Genomic DNA, 21173 nt, shown 5'->3' with positions numbered 1-21173 from the left:
TTGACCTGCTGAGTTTCTCCAGCATTGTGTTTTTACTTCAATCATGGGTGTCTGCAGACTTTCATGTTTTACTACAAAAAAATCCTCTTAATTCATTTTGCTCAATTCCCGATCAAGATTCCAAGATAAATGCTTTCAGTTCTGCCTATTTTTTTTTTTTTTTTTTAAAAAAGCAGAGTTTGTGCTACCCATTTGCTTGCACACTTTTCCTGTGGTAAATCACTTCTGAAACTCCAATTTCACTTCATTAACACTGCCCCAAAAACTAAGGGAATTATATCTATTTTATTCCAAAGATGCATCTCATCTTCTCATCCAAATCATAGGCATAAAGTAAATCTCTGGTAAAATGCAGAACAAGATTTCCAAATGCCACCAAAATATCGACAATTTTAGTCCTCCCAACTTACCCCACTAGAATCCATTCAGACTGCCCAAACTTATTTCACATAGGACCCCTGCAGGTAGAATAGAGAAAAGATCTTTATCACATCAGGAAATTTGAGGCCCTGAAATGGAATTGGTAGCAATCCTTGGGATTCCAGACTAAACACACTGCTGGAAGAATTCTGCAAATCAAGAAGCATTAGTGGAAGAAAAAGAATGGTCCATGTTTTTCTCCCAGGAAGTCTGCTCAACCCATTGAATTCCTCCAGCAGATTGTACTTAGCTTCAGATTAGAGCATCCATTGTCTTTGGAATTCCAGGAATGTTGGAATGAAAGGAAACTGCAAATTCTATAATGGAGAACTTTAATCTGCTTTTACTTAAGCTGCAATATTTCATACACTAGAAGTTTAGAAGTTGTAATTTTCCACTATTATATGGTGCAGGGCAGGCGAAGCACATCCAGCCCTTGTACAAGCAACAAAAATGAATTAACATCTGCATTCCCTCGAACTGTTATGAACATTACCAATAGTAAACGTGCCAGCTTTCACTCACTCCAATTAAAATTTATAACCAAATCTCCAGCAATTCTACTGGGAATCTCATATTAGGCCTGGCATGAGAGCTTCAAATCTATTTACTTTTACAGAGAGGAATGACATTGAGCAAGAAAGGCAATAATTAGTCAAAAATGCAGACCTCAAGTTTCCTGTAATATTGATAATTGGTTTAAAATATTTGATTGAATAATTAATATGGATTTTTAATGTTTTTGAATGTCTGGGAATTTTTGAAGTGCTTCATAATGTTTGTTGCTTCTGCTTCTTTAGAAAAGTATCTTGTGCTGAAATCTTCATGAATTTATTAATTTAGTTTTATCATCATGTCAACTCAGATGTTGACTGGTGTACCACTGGTATAGACTTTTCCACCAAGTTTTTTTCAAATAACTCTGGCTTCCAGGTTTGTTTTTCTGCCTCATAACATTCCTTCAACAGAACATAATCATGAACTCACTTTAATAAACACCAAAATTGGATAGGCCATTTCCATTTTTTAAATTGTACAGTAAATTCTGGAAGGTATAAAACATCACAGAAGATAAACTGTACTGAACCATTTTTCTGCCTAGTCCCACTGACCTGCAGCCAGTCCATAGCCCTCGACATACCTATGCAAATTCTTCTTAAATGTTAAAATTGAGCGTACATTCACCACTTCAATTCATTCCACACTCCCACCATCTGTGTGAAGAAATTCCCTCTAATGTTCCCCCTTTCACCCTTAACCCACATCCTCTGGTTTGTATCTCACCTACCCTCAGTGGAAGAAATCATCTCAAGTGTGTTGTGTCAATTAGATCATGGTCAATTTGTAATATTGGTTCTGGAGCCCTTAAAAATCTCATCCAATAAAAACATACTAACTTGCATTTTGAAATTTCAACAAACCTTCAATCCATTCTCCACCAAATCTAGTGAATCATACAATGACTTGATCATTTGGGAGTTGGAGGGTGGCAGTGGGGAATAATGAACCAGTCACATTGAAAATGATCATTTTGCTTCCCTGTGATTTTGCAAATCTACTGTATTTCACAATCCATCATGCACTGCTGTCCCATTTTTTATTTTTAAACATTATTTTCTCATTTACAAGTTGCAGCCTGAAATTTAAGCAAGCTGACATTACTACTAACATAAAACTACTTAAATATACCCATCTTTTAGCAATTAAAGTGCCTAGACTTGATGTAGTCCTTTAGAGTACAAAATTCTTCAGTTCATCAAGTACTTTGTATCCATAAATTTCCCAAATCAGAATTGAATTGGGAACTGAGCATTCATGCAAACTGTAACTAGGTCAGCTTCAGTCAGGAGAATGAACTAAATAACATTTTGAAAACATTTTTTTGAAGTGCAGGAATAAAAATCACAGTATATTTGAGAATTTCCAAAAGACATGAAATTTGTTTCAGAATGCCATGGCTCAATACATCAATTGGCAGTGAACAAATGAACCCTTATTTATCGTTTTACTTGTGGTTCACTTTTGTGCTAATACTATTTCATAACTCGAACTGGTGGTACAGCAGCCACTGCTTTCAGTACACAATCTGCATTCTTCTTGCAGTGTAACAGTTCCTCCCTATCTATTCCTCTACCATCAAATCAAAAACATTTATTCATGTCGAAACAATATTTATCAGCTTTTACTTCACCTTTCGACCCTCAACATTATTCAACTCAAAACACATGGTAGGTACCAAGAACTTGCTTTGTCAGTACTATTCCAACTACCGTATTCCTTTGCTCTTTCGTCTCCTAAATAGCATATATGCCACACTTCATGCGTTTTCTACTTCTAACATGAAATGGAATCAAGATTTATCATACTTTGCCTATCACTTGGAACCACAATATTGGAATTCCCTCCACAGAAGCTCCTTCTGCACTTGCTTCTCTTAAAAGTAATTACATGGCCAGTAACTATGATTTTCAAATATGAACATCATATCGATACAAGATTAATTGCTCATCCTATAAGAGATACTGGAGAGCTAACAACACAAAAGATGTTCAGCAAGTCAAACAACATCTATGAGAACATTTCACTTCAATGTTTCCTCAGACCTTAATTATCTTGTATCCTGCTACACATTTCAAGAACATTTTGTTTTCATGATGAAACGTTGTTTTGCAAGGCAAGGTTGAAGGATTGGGTAAAAAATGCTCAACCTTTAGGTGCAAATATTTTTCATCAAAACACCATATTGCAACAGACCATAAAACCACTTCAATTAGAATAAGAAAATACATTTTTTTTTGACATTTCAGTTTATTCCACTAATGTGTTTGCATTCTAAATAATGCCACTTACCATATAACCACTTACAGCACAGAACAGGCCAGTTCGGCCCGACTAGTCCATGCCGTAACAAATCCCCACCCTCCTAGTCCCACTGACCAGCACCCAGTCCATACCCCTCCAGTCCTCTCCTATCCATGAAACTATCCGATGGAAAAGTAAATCACGATGATTAATTATAATTTTATTCATCAGCTATATTTAACGCCGGAGAAATTTTAAAAATTTGGTCTTAGTAAGTTGGATTCTGGTTTTCGATGTGATCAGATGGCCAATACTTTTTTGCATACTGTCTGGCTTTGTGATCGATTGCAACAGTTTTGGAAAAGTATTCAATCTATTTTTATATTGCAATCATACCATTTTAATTTTTTTAAATTTTTCTTTAAATGTAATTCTCTATTGTATTCATGTTATAAAATTTTAAATAAAGTCTTCAACAAAAAAAGGAAAAGTAAATCACAAAGTTTGAAGAGCAAGAACCACAAAAAAGTGGTATTTCAATAAATCCAGTCAAAGATGGATACAAATCAAAATTTAATTTTAAATTAGTGAAATGCATCCAAGACCAGCACAAAGTCAGTCCTGTTAAGATTATATAATCATCCACATGCAAAAGGAAAATTATCAGACTGATTTTAAATATAGGCTAAAATTATATCACAAAGGATTACAGAACAGTGATGTCTTAATCTTCCAAACATGCTCATTTTACAGCTAATTCCACAGGATGTGAAAGAGGCAGATGAAAATCTTTGAGAGAGCATTTCTTCAATAGATTTCTGTCCCCAATGCATATGAACTAGTCAAATGTTAGTCAAATTCTCAAATGTTTTTGATCCAAGGTGGTCAATTTAAAAATAAAGATTCACTCATCTAAAACAATAGGGTGTTTTAGATTTAATGGGAATTAAACTAATTGAGATGACTAAACTCAAGATAAATTCATCATTTGTTCTAGTAACTAGGAAGATATTTGGAACCTTGATCAGATTTAATATTCCAAATAGAAAGAGTAACCACACTTCACTATCTGAAAGAGCACACTCTGAAATACAGCAATTTCTTTCTCTCATTTATCAACCTCAAACTATTAGTTCTTATGCATTCAAGAAGGTCAGCTATTTGAACATCACAAGATCCTGCAAAGTACATTTGGAGAAACACTGTCACATGAGATCTCTAAAACTGCCCTGAACAAATGCAGAAAGGATTTTAAAAGTCAGCGCACCAAGTGTTAATTTCGTCCCCATAAAAATAGGTCAAGGATGGAATAAATGATGAACAAGGCTATAGCACAGATGCAATATTCAAAAGATTACAAGATCCAGCTGAACATGCACCTCCACATGACATGTGCTAGCTTATGGTGCAAGAATATTCCATGATAACATGACAGAGCTCGATCTCTCTTCAAGGCATCAAAATTCAGGAGAAATGTAGCCACAGAGTGAATTAAGGTGATACAGAATGTGCATTGCTCGCGACTCTAGCAAGTTATCACAGAAGTAGGTCAAAGACTGGAATGATGCTGTATTATTTGAAAGTCATTTAATATAAATGGAAGATCAAACACAAGAAAACAATGCAAAATACATGTGCATAAATTAAATTCAGTAATCATCACTTAGTTGCAATCCTTTCTTTTCATTGTAACTGGTAAAAATATTAACAAATGAGATGTTACTGAGAAAGGTTTTGCATATTCATTTTGCTTTCAATGTGACAAAACTGTTCCAAGTTTTTTTACAGAACCATTAGAAATAAAAAAAACCTATTCTTCCCATATTCAACTGGACTGTTGTCTATTCTCTACACTTGGGGGAAGGCATAAAATACTGGAAATAGAAGTTCAAGCAAAGAGAAAAGAATTACCGTAATATTTCATCTGAACTGGGATATGTTATAAATCAAACATGCTTTAAAGTTGCAGAAACAGGGATGGGTAGAAGACAAAGAGAATGGCAGTGATGTCGGCTTGTTAATCATAGACGACTTGTCTGCAGGTTGAAGGATACAAATGAGAATAAATAAAACTGAAATTGTAGGGTACAAAACACTGTAGGGTACAAATGATGGAAATCCGAAAATAAAACAGAATGCTGGCAGTTCTCATTAAGCCAGGCAGCATCCGCAGAGAGAAAATTACAGGTTGATGACATCAGATTTTTAGATAATTAGTCTTTGCATTTTGCATTAGAACCAGACAATTCTGATGAAATATCAAACTGCAATGTCACTCAGTACTTCCATTCTGGACAGATGCTGCTTGACCAGATGGTTAATTTCAACAATTTCTATGGGCTGCATTTCATAATTCGAGCACTTCTTTTTACTTTTTGCCTCCTCTGTCCTCAGACCACTCCTTCTATCTGCATCTCTCCAGACTGCCTGCGATTAGCAAGATTTCACCTCTCTCCACCAACGCAATTACATGCGTCATTCTCTCAGTCTTAGAGATTGTTTGTCATCTTTTCCCCTTCCGTTCTCTGCAGTCTAAGACATTTGATTTTTTTTTTAACTTTTTAAACACTGACCCCAATCTGTTTCTCTTCCCAAAGATGATGTCTTAATTATCATCTGCAGTTTTAAACTTTTCTATTTGTATCAATTTTTTTTTTAATTTAAATTTGGACATATGGAATGCTAACAGGCCTTTTCAGTCCATGCGTCTGTGCCACCCAATTAACCAACAACCTCAGTACGTTTTAAATGATGGGAGGAAACTGGAGCCCCTGGAGAAAACCCAGACAGACAAAGGGAGAATGTACAAACTCCTTAGAGTCAGCATGTGATTTGAACCCCAGTCCTAGTCCTGGGTGCTGTAACAGCGGTGTGCTAACTGATACACTAACCCTGCTGCCCTTGTCCACAGCATTTAGAGACCACTCAACAACAATTCACCTAAAAGCAGAATATCAAGTACAAAAAAACAGTAATTTTATGCCCAATTTGAGATTCCATAACCATTTGCACTAAATTTTTTTTTTTAAATATTGGCCATGGCCCAAAGCTTAATCACCATGGGAGTCTCTGCTGAGCTCAGAATAGTTATTGATGTGGTGCTTTACTGAGATTCTCTGCAATCTGAAACCAAATTACTGACAGCTTGGTACTAATTAAAAATCTTACTTCAATAAATCATTTTTTATTTGCTTTAATATAACTTTAGGATACATTTGGGATTTTAGTTGATAAAGTTACTGCTTAAAATGCCCAGTTGCATCAATTTCTGATGGATTTTGCATTTGACAATATCAAAGACTAGTTTGAGTGGCGATTTAACCAAAAATGTAACAAGTTGTCCCCTGATCAGGCCTCGAAATAAACTCAAATTATCACCTATTTAGCACACAGAAAAAAATAACAAAAATGGATTAACAACTGGACTAAAAAGTTTTACACTATTTAATTCACAGTTGCTATTATCTTTGAATCAAAGCTTACTATAATAAGAGAAATTTCTGTATTTCACCCTTAAGAATAAAGTGTGAATAAAGAAAATATTTTATTGATGGGAAAATGTATATACAATTTCATCTATTTATAGGACTGAGTGGGATGTTGAACTAAAATTTCTTCAAAATTTTGGATTTTCTAAACTAGTTATACAAATTTGCTGTAATTTAATTTAGATATACAGCATGGTAACTGGCCCACAAGTCCGTGCCACCAAAATACTCCAATTAATCTCCAAGCCTCATACTTGTTGAAGGGTGGAGGAAACCCACACAGACACAGGAAGAATATACAAACACCTTACAGACAGTGCCTGATTCAGCCCTGCATCACTAGCACTGGAATAGCATTGCGCTAACCACTACACTAACTGTGCCACCCTAATTACTGTTAATTAATCAGAACCGTGCCTGCGTGTCCCGCATCGGACTTGTCAGTCATCAACGAGCCTGCAGCAGACGTGGACATACCCCTCCATAAATCTTCATCCGCGAAGCCAAGCCAAAGAAAATCACATTACATTGCATACATAGGTTTCATATTATACAGAGGGATCAGTAAACAATAGGTTAAAAGACAAAATGTGGATGGAAAACAAGTTTACAAGAATCCAAGAAAAATGTTTCCAGAATTTAAACTTTCAAATACTGCAATGTTTCATTAATTCAAACACAGTTTAACCGTGGAGACTTTATCGAAGGTCTTATTAAAAATTGAAGACCTCAGATGTTCCTATGCTTACTTCAGATTACTCAGTTTAAACAGAACAAAAAGATGCTCCAAGCAAAATTAACGACAATGTCATAAACTCGTTGCTTATCTCAGACATGCTAAAAAAATTATCAAAATCACTACGTTTCGGAGGTTTGATTGGTATCAAGGTGAAGAGAAAATTCAGTTGAACAGTAAAAAGTCACTCAAACTGCAAACAAGTCAACATGACCATCTTTTCCTCCCTCCCACTGTCTAGAACTCCACTGAAGCAATGGGCATGGAAGCAGACAAAATGCTTCTTCCTCACTTACCTTTAAAGAACAGATAACCAATATGTACAGAGAAAAGTTTTTAAAAAATGTGTAATTTACCTAAATTTCCACAAACTACATATTTTTTTCCAAATCAGTAAAATCTATAAGTTTGCCAATGACATGAGTTGTCGGCAGAATCACAAACAGCAATGAGGAAGTGAACAGGAGGGAGATCAATCAGCTCGTTGAATGGTGTAACGACAACAACCTTGTGCTCAACGTCAGTAAAACCAAGGAGATGATTAAGGACTTCAGGAGGAAGTCATGGGAACATGACTCAGTCCTCAGAGGGCTCAGTCGTGAAGAGGGTCAAGAACTTCAAACTTCTGGGGTTTAACATCTTCAAGGATCTGTCCTGATGTGTCCATATTGATGCAATGTCAAAGAAGGCTTGCCAGCAGCTATACTTTGTGAGGTTTCTGAGGAGATTCGGTAGGTCCAGGTGGACCGTGGAGAGCATTCTAGCTGGTTGCATCACTGCCTGGTATGGAGGCGCCAACTCCCAGGACAAGAATAAACTCCAGAGGGTTGTTAACTTGGCCTGCAACATCACAGGCACCAGGCTTCACTCCATCGAGGACATCCACATGAGGCGGTGTCTTTAAAAAAAAAAGCAGCCTCTATCCTCAAAGACCCACATCACCCAGGTCATGCCCTCTTCACTCTGCTACCATCGAGAAAGCAGTACAAGAGCCTAAAGACGAGCACTCAATGGCACAAGGACAGCTTCTTCCCCATTGCTATCAGAGTCCTGAATAATCAATGAACCAAAGACACTGCCTTACTCTTCGTGCACAATTACTTACTTTTTTTTAAACAATGGTATAGGATGGTAAAAATAAAAGTGTTTGCACTGTGGGGCTGCCATAAACCACAGCATTTCTTGACTTGATCATAACCATAAATTCTGATTCTGAAATTGTTTTCAAAGTATTGAAGTTAAAGCCTAAATCTTAATTGAAATACTTCAAGCAAAAGTATGGGAATATCCTTGTCTATACGACGTCCTGTTTTGCGGAAACTGCCAAAATGTTTGGCCTGGAAGTCAGCCTGAAGAAAACTGAGGTCCTCCATCAGCCAGCTCCCCACCATGACTACCAGCCCCCCCACATTCCATCGGGCACACAAAACTTAAAACGGTCAACCAGTTTACCTATCTCGGCTGCACCATTTCATCGGATGCAAGGATCAACAACGAGATAGACAACAGACTCGCCAAGGCACATAGAGCCTTTGGAAGACTACACAAAAGAGTCTGGAAAAACAACCAAATGAAAAACCTCACAAAGATTAGCGTATACAGAGCCGTTGTCATACCCACACTCCTGTTCGGCTCCGAATCATGGGTCCTCTACCGGCATCACCTACGGTTCCTAGAACGCTTCCACCAGCATTGTCTCTGCTCCATCCTCAACATTCATTGGAGCGACTTCATCCCTAACATCGAAGTACTCGAGATGGCAGAGGCCGACAGCATCGAATCCACGCTGCTGAAGATCCAACTGCGCTGGGTCGGTCACGTCTCCAGAATGGAGGACCATCGCCTTCCCAAGATCGTGTTCTATGGCAAGCTCTCCACTGGCCACCGTGACAGAGGTGCACCAAAGAAGAGGTACAAGGACTGCCTAAAGAAATCTCTTGGTGCCTGCCACATTGACCACCGCCAGTGGGCTGATCTCGCCTCAAACCGTGCATCTTGGCGCCTCACAGTTCAGCGGGCAGCAACCTCCTTTGAACACCGCAGAGCCCACCTCACTGACAAAAGACAAAGGAGGAAAAACCCAACACCCAACCCCAACCAACCAATTTTCCCTTGCAACCGCTGCAACCGTGTCTGCCTGTCCCGCATCAGACTTGTCAGCCACAAACGAGCCTGCAGCTGACGTGGACATTACCCCTCCATCAATCTTCGTCCGTGAAGCCAAGCCAAAGAGACAGAAAGACCTGTATTGACATCAATGCAAATTTGCAGGCAATGTCAGACAAGGAAGCAGACGATTCAGAGGAGGATGTACAGCAAAACTTTAATGATCTGTCATCTGATTATTTGGAAATCCAAATAGTTTGCACTCCACTGACATCCTAGAACCCACTATCTTGAACCTTATCAGGTTTGCTAGAAAATGCATCATTCTTTTTTTTTTAAAAAGTGTATTGGAGTATTAATTAGAATAACATCCAATAGTCTGAAAAATCCAACACCAACTAAGTCACAGGCATGCCAAATTATTGGAATTTTTGTGTACAAACCACTAAAATTAAGGCAGAATTGTACAGTGTATAATCTAGAAACTAATTCACAATTTTATATTAATAAGCTGAGATGCCATTGCAGATCAATGCAAAACATTTTATTTCAACTTCTAATAATCACAACAAACCATTTTCCTTACTTTGCATCCAACTTTTTCAACCTACTAAGGGCCCCCCAGTACAAAGCAACTCCATGGCTTATTCTTTTTGCTAAAAATCAGCACCATTTATCAAATAGCACATTTTCAGTTAACTAAATTTAAATACAAATAATGTTTTCTTGACAATATTCACATTTCAATCATAAGTAAGGACGGACACTGTCAGTATTTACTGCAGCTCCTCACATTGTAATGCCCATAGCTTTATTCCTTTCACAATGGAAGCAATTGATTTTAACTGAATATCCAGATACTCACCAAATATATTGGTTGAATGGCCCTTCCTTGAAAGAGGTTTCAATTCATTGTGCCCCCAAGCATACTGTCTATAGTTTCCCCAAGCATGCTTCATCATCTGCAAAGAGTAAAAACAAGCTTCGCATCAAATTTTATGATTGCAAAATTAAATAATACAAAATACAGAAAATTCTGAAAACATTCATGTGATTGGACAGCATCTTATGTCAATTATTTTTCTTCATTTCCCCTCTATCCTACTCGACCTGTGAGTAATTCTAGTGTTTTTTTAATTTCCTGTTTCTGCAGTATTTCATTTATGGATTATATAAGCAATAGATTGACTATTTAAAATAAAACTAATTGATCAACTCCAGATTTATCCCAATATGCCCAGTTTCAGGCATAGAGCAATATCGATGTTCACAATGCAAAGATTCTATTTTTTGCATGCATGTTCAGTTATACCTGGTTAAAGTTCAATCTAATATTTATTTCCATATGAAAAACTTATTTTTAAAAAAAGCTCACTTGATCTACATAATTTGCTTTCCATTTCGATGTGCCTAGGTGAACAGAATATAACAACTCACCTTTGAATTTCATAATTGAACGTTTCTGGTGCAGCCTCCATTTCTACTATAATTCATTAATGCATTTACCTTCACAGTCCTCAAATCAAACAGATACAGATATGAAATCCAGTTTTAGCTGCAAATTCAGGCATCACTATGAAATTAGTTGGCGGCAGCAGGCCGACCAGTGGCCTGGGGGGGGGGGGGGAGGGGGGGGAGGTGGTGTCAAAGTCTGCCTAACCTCGCCAGGAAAGGCTAAACTTCAGCCACGACTACTTGTTATCACTTGGGAAATTGTATGCAAAGTGCAGCATGTATGATGATAAAGCAAATCTAACAGCCAAGCATTAATAACTTGATGTAAAGTTTCTTTAAAGTTCAGATGTTAATATCCTCTCCATTATTAAAACTGAAGTTAGAATAATTCAGCCACTTCAGAAACAAAGTGTGGGAATACTGTGGATGCCCATAATTTGTTATCACATTTATTGTACTAGAACAATATTGCCAGCTTCATTGACTCCACAGAAACCACATCTCCACCATGTATTTGCAAAACAAGCATCTCTGCATAGTATTCACAAAACTATACACAAGTTATGGTTCCTAATTTATTGAATTTGGTAATTGGTGCTGATCAAAATCTGCAGGATAAATCAAAACAAGAACAGTCTAAACCACAAGTTAGATAGAAGAACTAAACTCAACCTGAAAATAGCCTTTTCACCTTCCTTGAGAATCCTGGCATTACAGAATAACCAGGAGTGGTGAAAACAAATTTTGTGGACACAAAATAGAATAATAATGTGGCTAAAACTTGCCTGTCTTTCCCCACAACCCTCAATTCCTCTACTATTCAAAAGTATGTTTGAAGAGGGCGCACAAAATCTGTGAACCAGAGCGGACTCGAAAGGCCAACATGGCCTGTTTCCGCTCCATAAATGGTTATATGGTTATAATTTCAGTGCTCTCAGGTATCAGTTCCACACCTCCTTGTAGTCTTGGTCCAGATATGGATAAAAGAGTTGATTTTCAGAGCCAAGGTTAAGCATTGAGGCAGTGTTTTAGCATTTATGGAATCAAGAATATCTGTTAAAATGGAAGTCAAAGGAAATCAAGGGAAAAGAAAATCACCACACATGATAAGTCATTCCATTTAAGGAAGAGTAGTGTTAGTGGTGTTAGGAGCCCAAAGGACCCCAAAACCCAGCAGCAATAGACATTCACCAAGACAAGTAGTTACTTAAACAAAAGTTGTTTTTAAATTATCTTCAAACATGAAAACAGAATCAAACTTTAATTTATCTCTATTAACTAACTAACCCGACTTAACCCCCTTCTAATTCTAAGCGCACGTGTATGTTGTGTGGGTAAATGTAAGAAAAGTTCTTTGGTTCACAGTTCAATCTCACTTCTCATTCTTCCAAGTTCTCTGGTTGCAGGCAATTCTTATACTGTGCACAGAATTAAACATGTATAAAGTTCACCAGGCTTTGGTGTTCGAAAGGTAAATGCTTACCGCTCAGGAAGGTTCTCGTAGGATTTGCCGAGAGAGATTTGTTGTTCTGGGATTTCCATGACTGAGATACCACCATTAGTCACCTCAATGTCATGCTGATGAAATTTGCCCCATCAGGGTTCTCCAGATGATAATGTCTTTCTTTCAGGCTAGCACAGAGTTCCTTTCTGGTCCTCTTATTCCAAGAGAAACAGCAGACAGATAACAGTGCCAACCATCCGCCACTCTGGAGTTTTCTGTTTCAGTTCCAACAAGCTTCTCCTGCTTGTTTCAGCTGTCTGTTCAGTCTCTGTCTCTCTGACTGCCGGAAAGCCCACGTGACTCTCTCACTTGCAAAATCCGACCTTCTCCAGCAAACAATAGGAGTTAGTCTTCTTGGTCAAGCTGTTGTCTTTAGATAAACAAAAACCTAGGAGTGACCTTTCTGAGCACTTTGTCAAAACCCTTGTAAAGAGCTTTTAACAGCCAGAGTGTCTTCTACTTGTTGCTTTAATGACATCGTTTCAATTAGCACCTACTTGTGAAATGTGCACAGCATTCTCCATAGTTTCTGTAAATTCACTGAATATGAATTCTTCACTATTTCAAATAAGATGTGTTTTAAAGTGTGTGTATGTATATAACCTACTCTAATTTTATCAATTTTTCTCCCAAATATTCCATTATAGTGGTCAATCATCTCCACTCCAGGACACTGCTGCAAGTGTTCCTCTGGGCAGTGTCCTACCTGAAACTTTCAGAAGTTTCATCAATGACCTCCCTGACAGTATCAAGAGGGATTGCCCAGAATGGTTGATTTTTTTTGGCAATTTCTCAAGCATATAATAGATCCTGTTTTCATGTAGAAAGTCCACAACAACATCAGGCATGAGCTGACGATCAATATTTTCACCATTCAGGTAACAACTTCAACAAAAAGAAAGTTTTACAACCTACCACTGACATACTATGGCTTTACTGCATCCGAGACCCCACTATCAACATTATGGGATTCACATGTAGCTAGAAACACGACGATTAAACCATACAAATATTGCCCATAAAAACAAGTCAAAGGTTAGGATTCCTGAAGAGGTGACTCCCCTCTTGGGTCAATACTTGGAGGGGAGACCGCCTAGGAACACCAGGTGCTGTAGGTTTCTGTGAGGGAAGCTGGACAAAGTGACAACTGTCTGCGTTACGGTCAACAAAAGTTAAAGAATTTCATTTGTGTTACATTCTATATGTAGTATTATGTGATAATAATGGAACCTTTTACCCTTACACATTATCTACAAAGAACAAGTCGAGAGATTAATGGAAAACTCTACATTTGGCTAAATGAGAATAGTTCCAACAATATTCAAGAAATTCATTACCATCCAAAACAATGAACCTATTTGAATAGCATCCTGTTTACCATGGTGCTGCTACAGCTACAATAATGGCAACGCTTCCACTTGCATAGACCCGCGAAATCAGGCAGTTGTGACAGTGCTTCTCTGTGGGGTCCTAATGCCCAGTCATTATGCAACTGACCTGTACAAATTTTAAATGGTCAGTGAAAGGGACTGGCAGTTTTTTTTTAAATATATAAACACCAGTGAACCCATGGAGGTCCATGCCCAAGACAGCAGAACCCATCCTTGGCAGCAGACCACAAGGGTCGCAATTTTCATGTGATCAGCAGAGAAGTGCAGGACACCAGAGCAGAACACCTCCTGGTTAAGAGAGAGGACCTTACAGGGAAGAGGACAACAGCAGTGCACCAGCAAAGGGATTGGTGGCCTAAGGACTGACAAAAGGCTGCTGAGTGCATGATAAACAGGTATTGACACATAAGATTCATGAGGGTTTTGATGACATGCAAGGGTCCTTGAAGGGAGTTGGGTTGTACCAGCTTTCTAATTTTAGAGGAATGGAACTAGGATCTTGGGTTCACCATTGGAACAAACAGGAGGCTATATGGCTGCAGAGGTTGCAGGAGCACAGGAGGCAAATTCATGAACACTTTTTGAAGGGATTCTCTTTTGATTTGTTTTATTCAAGATGTAGCTCTGCATAGGTGTGTTCCAGTCTTGTAGTTTTGTCTTCTTTTGTTTTATCTGGTGTAGGAATAGCAGTCTTGTGTTGTCTACGTTGTTTTTGTGTAATCTCATGATGTGTAGGTAACATTAGCGTTTGGAGAAAGGTTATTTCGTATATTTCTGTTTTACAGTCTGGTCTTAAATGACCATAAAGGCATTGTATTGTATTATTGGTGTTTTTTTTTATATAATTTTATTTATAAATTTAGAACCACATAAATAAAGCACATAATGAAAGATAATTCAAATCAATACAAATACATGTGCCATATAAAAAGAAAACCTTTCTATATAACCACCCCCTCTAGTCCCCCTACAGAGAAAGAAAGAGTAAGAAAGGGATAAGAGACCCTCAACAGGGTGCCTATTACTTTAAAGTTTCTTTTACTATTCTGAGACCCAAAGGAGAAAGAGAATGTCAGAGATTCATTTAAATATCAGCACCCATATTTTGTAAATAAGGGCTCCATATCTTCCAAAATATATATTTGTCTATTAAATTGTAAGTAATTTTCTCAAGTCGTATACAACACCGAACTTCACCATGTCATCTTTCTTTCCCCAGATCAGTGTCAGACTTAAGTTATGGCAATACATTTTCTTGCCATGAAAGCAATTTGAACTAACTTCTTTTGACACATATTCAATTTCAACTTAGGTTCAATATTCTTAACATCACTCAATAAAAATAACATTGGATTCTATGAGAATTTAATCCCCAATCTTTGTTCCAATAATTTACTAATTTCTAACCAAAAAGGTTCAACATTAGGATACTGCAAGTAGAATGCACAAATGTGCCAATTTTTAAAAAAATTTATATGGAGTTGGATATAACTGATGAATACAATTATATTGTACTGTGACAGAATATAGATATGTTTTTGGGAGATAAATTGGGGCAGGGATTTTAGTGGAGGTCACATACAAACATACAAAAAAATAGATCTTATTTAAAATACTGGAGTTCTGCTCATGCTAGACATATCGGCCCTACAGCCATTGCAAAAGCTTTGGAGAGAGCCCAAGAGACTTGACTAATGATTGTTGTTTACAAAAAGGCAACAGATGAAAGAGCTTGTCGGAGCCGCAGATTTTGTGGAGGGGAACTTGCTGTTCTAAGAGGGTCATGTGGTTTTCCAAGCAGAGAGTCAAACAGGCTTTCTCTCAGAGAGAGGAAAAGAGAGACACAGATCAGTTCTACAGCATTACAGTCAGCAACAGCAACTGGGACTGGAACAGGACAAGCTGGCAAGCTTGTGGAAAACCCCATTTGGAAGATGGGTTGTAAGTGCTTAGTTCAGCCTGGTCAAAGCCATTGTAGTTCATGCAAGAGGAAAGGACTGGCTGTCACTTGAAACAAGAGAAACAAAAAGGCACTCTGTGGCAACCTGAAAGAAAGAGGTCAACGTGGAGAACCCTGAGGGGGCAAGTTTCATCAGCAAGACTGATTAAAAAGGAATCAGTCATAGGTGTCCTGGATCAAAACAAAATCTCTCTCTGAAAACCAACAAGAACCTTCCTGAGTGGTAACCATTTACCCTTCAAGCACCACAGCCTGGTGAACTTTATTTATGTTAAATTCTGTGCACAATATAAGAATTGCCTACAACCAGAGAACTTGGAGGAATGATAAGTGAGATTAGACTGTGAATAAAATAACTTTTCATTGCGCTTAGAATTAGAAGGGGATTAAGTTAGGTTAGTTAAATCAATGGTGATAAGTTAAAGTGAGATTCTGTTTTCATGTTTAAAGATAATTAAAACCAACTTTTGTTTAAGTAACCACTTGTCTTGGTGAATATCTATTGCTGCTGGGTTCTGGGGTCCTCTGGGCTCGTAACAGTATCATTCTATATCTGACATTTATTGTACTTTTCATATTTTCTCTACATTTCCTAATCCAATCTCGTTCATCTATTTGTTTTTTCCAAATCTACTTCCCATCTTTGTCAAGAATTATGAAGCCCTATTTTTCAGGCTTTCTTTTGTATTAACTGAGAAAAATTTCTTTATATTTCCATTACATAACAATGACTATAATTCCATCTCTATTGGTAATAACGGCGCGTCCATAATTTTCACAAAAAATTATAACATGATAATAACAAAATCTAGTATTTTCAGGTATCTTGTACTTCTTCATTCTATTAAAAGAAATACATTTTCCTGCTTCAAAAACAGATTTTCTTCTTAATTCTCTGATACTGCCAAATCTTTGAAAATCTATTTTCCATGGAAAACAGAATCAATCTATTCTGAAATAAATGGTGTTTTTCCAGACAATAAATCTCCTCCCCCAATTTCTTTATCATCCTAATTCAAAAGCTCAGCTAAATGCTTCAATATAGGAGTTTCTCTATTCATTGTTAACAATCTTAAATTACATTTATAAATAAAATCTTGTGTGTTTGGCTCCCCTATTTTACTACATTCTTGATAGACAGTAACCATTTTCTGTTATGTTTGAAGCCAAATCTGGCTGCCCATCAACATCGAGGAACCGTCCAGCCTGCCAATCAGGTGTTAGCCGACCAACCAGAGCATGCATTCCCACTGGCTCGTCCCCTATCTCACAGCCCCTGTTGAGCAGGGCAGGTTATAAACTGCAGTACCTCAGTTTTACTTTCTCTTTGCCATGTAGTCGCAGGTAAGGGACTAGCAACTCCTCAAGCTAATCAGGATATCGCTGTAGACCCACCTGATAGCACTATTGTAGCCTTGCCCCCAATGATCAGGGGTACAAGAGCATGTATAACCCTGTAGGTAGCCAACGTGTAAGGTACCTTCCATAGTTGGAATCTCCTTTTCCTACGGGCATATTCCAGGGTCGGAAGCTAGTTGCGTTCCCCACCCCCTCCTGGAAATGCTTCTGATTGCATTTCTGCTGCTGGGTTTAGGCTCCAACTGCTTGTAAATTGTGAATTACTTTGCTTTGTTCTGTTCATTGTTCCTGATCTGCCACTGTGTTGCCTGTTTGTTTCTCGGATAATAAATCCTTTAGTTATCCATTCCCTGTGTCTGGACTCGTTTCCTTTAGAACCCTAAACAAATCTCAACACAACAGTTCTTTATATATATTTATTTTAAAAATATTTGAGGAATTGGAATTGGAATAAATTGAAAAAGATAGTATTCTAGGAAAAAAAACATTTTTTTAGGTGAGTAAATTGTGTAACGTATTCCACATTTCCAAATCTTTTATTCTTTTTAATAATTGAAATAATTGAATTAAATATTTTTTCAGTCAGCTTCCTCTTGAGTACAGAAATATTTTATTCCCACGTCTGGCTATTTAAAATCAATGACCTTCTTACAGTTTACATAATCCCCTTTAGTAAAGGCATAATTTCACTTTTTTCCCCCCATTAATTTTATAACCAGATACTTCTCCATATTCTTTTAGTCTAAATCTGTATTATTAGTGTTGATGCCAGACTAGGGTTAGGGTTAGACTTGAAGCTTAAAATTTGAACTTTCACTTCCACCTCCACCAGGGCACCGCAGATGAACTGTGCGCCATCCACAAAATGTCTTGTATCATAGAGTAATGCTTATCAGACAGAAACCCCAAAATTTGAGACTTCTATCACAGTACAAGGAGAGCAGTTGCATGGAAATGCCACTACAATAAAATAATGCAGATGCTGAAAATGAAAAATGATAAAACACTAAAAGTTCAGAGAAGACAAATGGTACTGAGCATTTCCAGCACTTATTTCATTACCGCTACCTTGAAGTTCCTCCCCATATTCCATAAAGCTGGCACAACATCCAAATCCCCACCCAACAACATTGTAAAGCTGCACCAGTTCATTGTCTTTTTACCAAATTTCTAACACAATGTAATCATTTTTTAAGTAATTAAACTTAGCACCATTTAATGCAGCAACCAGAGTTTGAATCTAACACTGTCTGCAAGGATCTTGCAGGTTTTCCTCAGAACCTCCATGGGTTTTCTAGGTGCTCCAGTTTCCTCCCACCCTCCAAAAATATGCAGGGTTGATAGATTAATTGAGTAGCATGGGTTTCAATGACCAGAATCAGCTTCTACCACGTTGAGTCGTTAAATTTAAAATTGTGAATGACACCATACTCTTTCCAAAAATTGCATATCAACAAATGATACAAAATAGTCCATTAGATGAATGTACAGGAGGTCCTCGACTTCAGACCTATGCGAGTTGTGTCCACCCGCATATAACCAAAATTTTTTAAAATCTTCATTAAAACTACTGTACAAGTACATATTTTATATTAAAAGTTCTATATGCAGTGGTCCCCGCTCCCAGTGGCAGTCCGAAATCCCTTCTGCAGGCTGAAGTCCCCTTTCCCTGACTTATGACCAAACCAGAGTTACAACCAATCCTTTGGTCCCCATTAGGGTCGGAAGTTGGGGACGACCTGTTGTCTGATAATTTTGCAGCATTGTTAATATATTGTTTAAAATTCAACTTTAAATCAAGGCAAAATTTCACCAAAACCCAATCATACAAAATTTAAATCAACACAAATGTTAACCCCAACAAGCTACAAAGATTATTGTTGAACCAAAATGGGGTGTGAGAAATTGTGTTTGTGAATATCCAAAATATCAAAGCAACATTTTTACTCTTAATTAGTCTGTGACTTTAAAACAAAGCTTTCCCACGACCATGTCATATGGCTTACAGCAAGTGGGAAATATTGGACAGTGATGCATGAGTCAAAGTCGTGAGCATCTGTCTGGAAAGATTTGTATTTTGAAAGCGTCAGCCAACCTGCACACAACTACTCAAGGCTGGGAACATTGCACCAGAATTTACTGTAATAGGAAGGATGGGGTACCCGGCAATCCTTGCTATTATGTACAAATCAGACAACAACTTCAGGCAAGCAGAGAAAAGTACAAAAAACTACTGTTGTCTTCTATAAAAGACAGAGTGTTAACTTAGATTAAAAACTAAATGTCCAATACAAATCCATTTTAGTTCAAATATACCTTCTGACTCAAATACACGTAATTGACAATCCACCTCAATGTCACGAAAAGGACTTCCATTGTTTGTTTTCCTTCTGTGCTTTATTGGCAATGGAGACGTATATAACAAATTAAAACCATATATTTTCATAGTCCCTTTCCCTCTCTCAATCCAAGCTTTCACTTGATTTTGCTTTCTGCAAAGTCTTCCAAATGATGATTGGTACATTAAATTCCTCGCAAATTATCCATTTTAGAGTTCTGGATCCAATCAATTTTTGACGAGGAGAGCAAGGAAATCTGCAAATTGCAAATTTTCTCTTTAGATAGCATTATAGGATCTTTTGCATCCATCAGTCCGACAGATGAGCTTTGGTTTCACATTTCATTCAAAAGCAGCTTCCTTAAAATATTCTGCATCCATCTTTATTGTCTGGATTAAGTTTGAAGTGGTCTATAAATGGACAACCTTCCAACTCAAGGTGAAATGATTAATGACCGACTCACAATTTACACCATATGCATGGAATACAAAATGTGCTGTCGGTGCAGATAGTGAAGCAGTTTTACTCAGTTTATCTCCCAATAACCTTCAATAAATATGCAATGAAACAGGCATGAGAAAAATTGCTAAAAGCTACCAGTTTAAACAATAGACCAGCTTTTCATGCATCTCATGTACCTCCTTAATCTTCTCTTGTTTTTCTCGGGTATCTGGATCACCAGGGTCTCCATTATTAACTCCTACTAATTTTGGAATAGGTACTTGTGGTAATTGTTTGCCTTCTCTTTTCTTTACATCCTGTGCCACTCGATTTTTCTCTGTCTGAATCTCAGCCCGGATTTGATCTTTGGATTTTTTCAGTTTTTCCTTCGCCTCTTCCAGAGCCCTCTCATGATCTGCCCTGATCATTTTTCGCAGTTGTTCCTCTTCCTCCCTGGGGAATGGATGAAGATAAATCTTTCAGTAAAAGATCACACCATATCAGTGATTTAAGTTAAAATGCCATTTTAGAATCTAAACATTACCGGCCTAAGATTGATATTAATTTGATTATTTAAGAAAATACAGTAAATTAATATCAAAGTTTATATTTTCAAGAGTTTATTAGGATAATTGACAGTTTGGCAATAGTCAAAACTTTCTCTCATATTTTTAGCCTTCTGCCATCTAGGTTTCCACATTGTACTGAAAAAGACATTCCACAAGCAAGACCTCATGAAAGGTCGGTCTTCATACACAAGATATTCACAAAGAATTCCCAAAACATTAAGACAAACACATCCTCAAGACATTAAATTTACATGGGCTCTCTTGTGAACTTCCAATAATATTAAAAATATATTTCAATAAAGAGGGATGGCAAAGCATTATTAACAATTTCTCAAAACATGGTCTTTACGTAAGATTAGAAGCAGAGGATTTAAATTTGGAAGCATATGATCTATGCAACTGTCAGTTGATAACTGGTATGAAATGAGCAAGGATACATGAGGCAACAGTCAGAGAAGTCAAGAATATGAAAAGATCTTGAGGAGGTGATCAAGCGAAACCAAGTGATTGGGGAAAAAAAAAATCAGAATATCAATTTTAAAGGAATCACCAGAGAACTCAATCAATTCAGGCCAATAGAGATTGGTCAGGAAAGGCTACTAG

The 21173-nt window shown here is 37.4% G+C and overlaps 1 protein-coding gene across 3 annotated transcripts in view; it reads right to left on the bottom strand.

The window, feature by feature from the left end:
• The window catches only part of man1a2 (mannosidase, alpha, class 1A, member 2), a 105479-nt gene extending 85026 nt beyond the window's left edge, over positions 1 to 20453 (bottom strand). For all 3 annotated transcript variants that reach the window (XM_069888381.1, XM_069888382.1, XM_069888383.1), the window contains exons 1-2: positions 20199 to 20453; positions 10418 to 10514 (exon numbers count right to left, since the gene is read on the bottom strand). In XM_069888381.1, the coding sequence (XP_069744482.1) occupies positions 10418 to 10514; positions 20199 to 20429 (328 nt within the window). In that variant the 5' untranslated portion in view covers positions 20430 to 20453. The remainder of the gene's footprint in view (positions 1 to 10417; positions 10515 to 20198) is intronic.
• Positions 20454 to 21173: the final 720 nt, after the last annotated feature.

This window comes from Narcine bancroftii, chromosome 7, assembly GCF_036971445.1.
Source record: "Narcine bancroftii isolate sNarBan1 chromosome 7, sNarBan1.hap1, whole genome shotgun sequence".
NCBI lineage: Eukaryota > Metazoa > Chordata > Chondrichthyes > Torpediniformes > Narcinidae > Narcine > Narcine bancroftii.
The sequence above is the reverse complement of the archived record's forward strand: the minus strand, read 5'-3'. Positions and strand labels throughout refer to the sequence as shown.